Source organism: Microtus ochrogaster, chromosome 5 (genome assembly GCF_000317375.1).
Source record: "Microtus ochrogaster isolate Prairie Vole_2 chromosome 5, MicOch1.0, whole genome shotgun sequence".
NCBI classification, from domain to species: Eukaryota; Metazoa; Chordata; class Mammalia; order Rodentia; family Cricetidae; genus Microtus; species Microtus ochrogaster.
The window spans coordinates 30,468,389-30,472,434 of record NC_022012.1 but is presented as its reverse complement, the minus strand read 5'-3'; the positions used below and the strand labels follow the sequence as shown (position 1 = coordinate 30,472,434).

Here is a 4,046-nt window from a genome sequence, read left to right as displayed (position 1 = left end):
GGTTTTATGTTTGTTTTGGGTTTTCTTTTCTTTTCTTTTTTTTTTTTTTGGGTTTTTCGAGACAGGGTTTCTCTGTGGCTTTGGAGCCTGTCCTGGAACTAGCTCTGTAGACCAGGCTGGTCTCGAACTTACAGAGATCCGCCTGTCTCTGCCTCCCGAGTGCTGGGATTAAAGGTGTGTGCCACCATCGCCCGGCACCTTGGAGAGTCTTTCTCCTCTCAGATAATAGCAGGGGCAATGGGTGCAGTGCAATTTAAGAAGGAATTATTTCTCTTTTGTCAAATGACATATCCACCCCGCCCAAGATCTTGACTGTCAGATTTGCTCCCTCTTAGGACACGACAAAGCAAACCCTGAGATACCCACCCAGTGGATGTCAAAGACCCAAAAGGCAGAGAGATCTTGCCAGGCCCCAAGGAAGCCCAAGGTGATAGGTTCAAGGTCAAGTGTCCTGGATTGTAACTTGGGCCCTGTCACTGGCAGTGAGGCCCTGGAAAACTGCGCTATGACTCTGGGCCTCAGTTCTCCCAGGAATAGGAAGAGCTGGTTAGATGTCTTCTAGGATATGGCTGTAAAATTCTAATATGTAGGATTCTGTTTCAACCATTCAAACAGCACACATACTTCACAATCACTTATCCCACCCACACTTGAAAGTTGCCAGTGCACACACTGCCAAGCCTATTAGATTTTCTGTTCCTCCAGGCGGGGGGAGGCCAGGATTTCTCACCTTTGCACCTCCAGGACCTAGCAACAGATCACAGCAAATAACCAGTAAAGCTGTTGAACTCTGCCTTAATAGCCAGAACTTCAAGCTGCATCACAGATGCTGTGGTTTGGATGTAATGTGTCTTCCAAAGGTCTATATGCAAAGCCCTGATCCCCAGAGTCATGGTACCTGGATGAACTATGGCCTTTTAAGGCTAGGATCCAGGGGGGAAGTCATTATGCAGGCCTTTCAAGGCTACTACTAAGTGTTCTCTCTTGGACTTTTATGTGTCCCACCCCCATTCTGTCTCCGTTTCTCTCTTCTCTCTGTCAAATTTAACATGGGACTGTTTGTTCCTACACACACACACCCACAGGGATGCCATCTTACGAAATGCCAAACCAATAAAAACAAATAAAGTTAATAACTTTCTAGAGTTAATTGCCTCGGCTATTTCATTGCATTACTCCAAAGCTGACACAATGGAAGTAAGACAGAGACATCACAGTGTGACTTACAATCAGAGCTGGAGGGTGAAGAGGTGGTATTGAAGGCACTGTCTCAGTTGCCCATCCAATATGAGAGAACTGATTAGGCACTAAGATGGGAATCTATTGTGAAACAGGTCCCCCAATACACTTTATTTTTGTGGTTTGGGTTGTGAGCCTAGTCTTTAATAGCTGGGGCATCTCTCCAGCCTGTATTTTATTCTTAAGGCAAACCAATTTATAGATCTCCTTTTGGTGTTGAGTTTTAAGTTTTGTTCATGTCCCAGAATTAAAACAAAAACCAAAAACGACCTTTGAAAGACATTTTCTGTGTCTTTCTTAGGAGTGGAATAAAATGTTAGGGTACCTCACACTTGCCCAAATTCTGGGATAACTTCTGTGCCTCCATCCCCCTCACTTGTGGTGCAGAAGCTGAGCTGTTAGTTGTCTAAAAGAACAAAAGAGCAAACTCTGGCTGTACATACCTGTCTGTCGGCTCCCGAGGAGCCAAAGGTCTGGCGGATGCCACTCTGCAGAATGTTGGAGATGCCTTCCATGCTGAAGCGCTAAGGAAGAAACACACTCAAGATGGGCAAAGGCTTCCTGCCCCAGTGTCACCACCCCAGGGACTTCTGTGTCTTGGCTCAAATGCTCACCAGCTGTCAAACTGCCTTGGATAAGTGGCAGATAACGTAAGTCATTGGCGTGCACAGATAAGCCAGAATTTAAGCAAGAATAGTTAGCAGTCTCAGAGATCCATCTTGGTAAGTCCCTAAGGGCTACAAGACTCCCTTGTCACTCTCTAGACTTCCTCATTTCGTCCTGTATCATGTAAACAAAAGTAATTCAGAACAATGCATCTCTGGAGAACTATGATGCCAAGATCATAGGGTGAAGCAGAGAATGCAGCTATCAGGAAAGGCAGGCTTCCAGAAGTGGCCTGGTCCAGGAAAACTTCAAGAGTCACATGGCCCAGGCCTAATTCAATAGGTTTGTGAAAAGCAGTTTAGATAAGCCTATGGACGTCATCCTGTTAATAACCAGTGAAGCCATCCAGCCATTTTCTGGCGTGGACCACATGTAAACCATTGTTGCTTCACACAGTTCCAGCATTTCGACTTTGAAGACTACAGTTCCTGGCACCTTTTATTTTTGATTTTTAGCGATTCTTGCTATGTGTTATAGGAGTTTCCTTGTGGCTTTCCCTTTGGGAAATTTTGTGTGGGCTTTGAAGGATGAAAATACATAAAATGGCAACCTCTCTAAACAAAATAATTCTTTGGAAAAATATCCCTGCCACCGTGGTACCATATAGCGTGATAAATCTGCCTGCTCCCACACAAGTTAACACCAAGCTGCCAGGAAATTTAGATAAGTAACACATGCTTAATAAATAAAGTATATTTGATAATCAAAATGTATAAATTCCTAAGATCTATCTACTCGGGTTCACAGTAATGTGTATCTAGCCTCGTCTTTGTTCACTTTAAGCTTTAGTTATTTGGATAAGCCATACAAGCAACTGCAATATTCTAAAATGGAGTGTCTGATCCCCCCTCCCCCCATGAAAGTCCTTTTCCCAAGGTCAGGCACTTAGACTAGTCTCTATTTCCTTGGGGGTTTAAAGAAAGTTTCTGCTTGCTAAAAAGGGAAACATTCCTATCTCTGGCGCGAGGAACTTGTGACCTTTCCATTAACAGATGACTGATGCCTATTAACTTGTCAAGGTCAATGCTAGAGCTTCTTCAAACCCTGACCATAAGTCATACCCCAGCTCACACGCCCCCTTTCTCCCATTTAGTCCTATATGCAAGTATAGAATATACAAGCTGTATTTTTTTTCAATAAATACACTGGTTGTCATTCTAATTCACCCTCACTTCCTATCTATCTACCTCCCCACCCTCACCCCGAGCTGTCTCCACACATCTCTTTTGAACCCCACAGAAGCAGTCTCTGGCAGTTTTCAGCCATTCAAACAGCCCAGCAATACTCTCTACACAGGCCCCAAAGGGACCAGGTTGGGCAATAATCATGCCACTGGCAGAGATCCTGAACTCCATCTTTTGAAGGACCTAGAGAACGGGTCGTATCTACTTACTTTTTAATTCTTATTCAGAATGTCCTCCATTTAGACCAGAGGCCTTCAGAGAAGCCGGACAGACAGGAGGCATCCCCTGCTTTCTTGACCCACTGTCACACAGCTGAAACTCGGTAACTGTTTAGGAGTCTACTACAGGGTGGATATCAGGACGTGCGATGGTTAGGGCTCCAGGCTGGCTGTTTCTAGTGTTCTGGTTGCTCACGTACCTTGAGAGGCATCTGGTTTCCCTTCTCTATTCGGCTGCTCTGCAGGCTCAACCCCTTCTCTTTCCGTCTCTTCTTCATCAGTTCCCGTTGCTCCTTCTGCTTGTTCTGAACCTCAATGAGCACCGTGATGAAGGAGTTCTTCACTTCCTTCTCAAACTCCAGCTCGTCTCTGCGGGCCAGCTGGTGGACCAGTTCCTCGGAGAGGTCACGGATGGCACCCTCTACCTGGTCCAGCAGCTCTGTCAGCTCAGGCCCAGACATGTGCCTCAGCCCTGGAGACAAAGATGGATTTGGAAAGTGGTATCTTCAGACAGGCATGAAAATGTTAGAGATAGGATCATTCCTAGATGGCGTCCCCTCCAACTCCTTAGCATTTCTCTGAAAGATCATCATAATTTAGGGGAAAGGTGAGGAGGAAAGGGGTGTTATACCATGTATAAAAGAGAAAAACTAGCCGGGCGGTGGTGGCGCACGCCTTTAGTCCCAGCACTCAAGAGGCAGAGGCAGGCGGATCTCTGTGAGTTCGAGGCCAGCCTGGT

General features: G+C 45.7%; 1 protein-coding gene across 1 annotated transcript in view; it reads right to left on the bottom strand.

Annotated features, from left to right (window-relative positions):
• Positions 1-4,046, bottom strand: part of Fez1 (fasciculation and elongation protein zeta 1) — a 53,613-nt gene that overhangs the window by 7,860 nt on the left and 41,707 nt on the right. Inside the window, exons 6-7 of the mRNA XM_005347040.2 lie at positions 3,508-3,779; positions 1,683-1,763 (exon numbers count right to left, since the gene is read on the bottom strand). Of these exons, the coding sequence (XP_005347097.1) occupies positions 1,683-1,763; positions 3,508-3,779 (353 nt within the window). The remainder of the gene's footprint in view (positions 1-1,682; positions 1,764-3,507; positions 3,780-4,046) is intronic.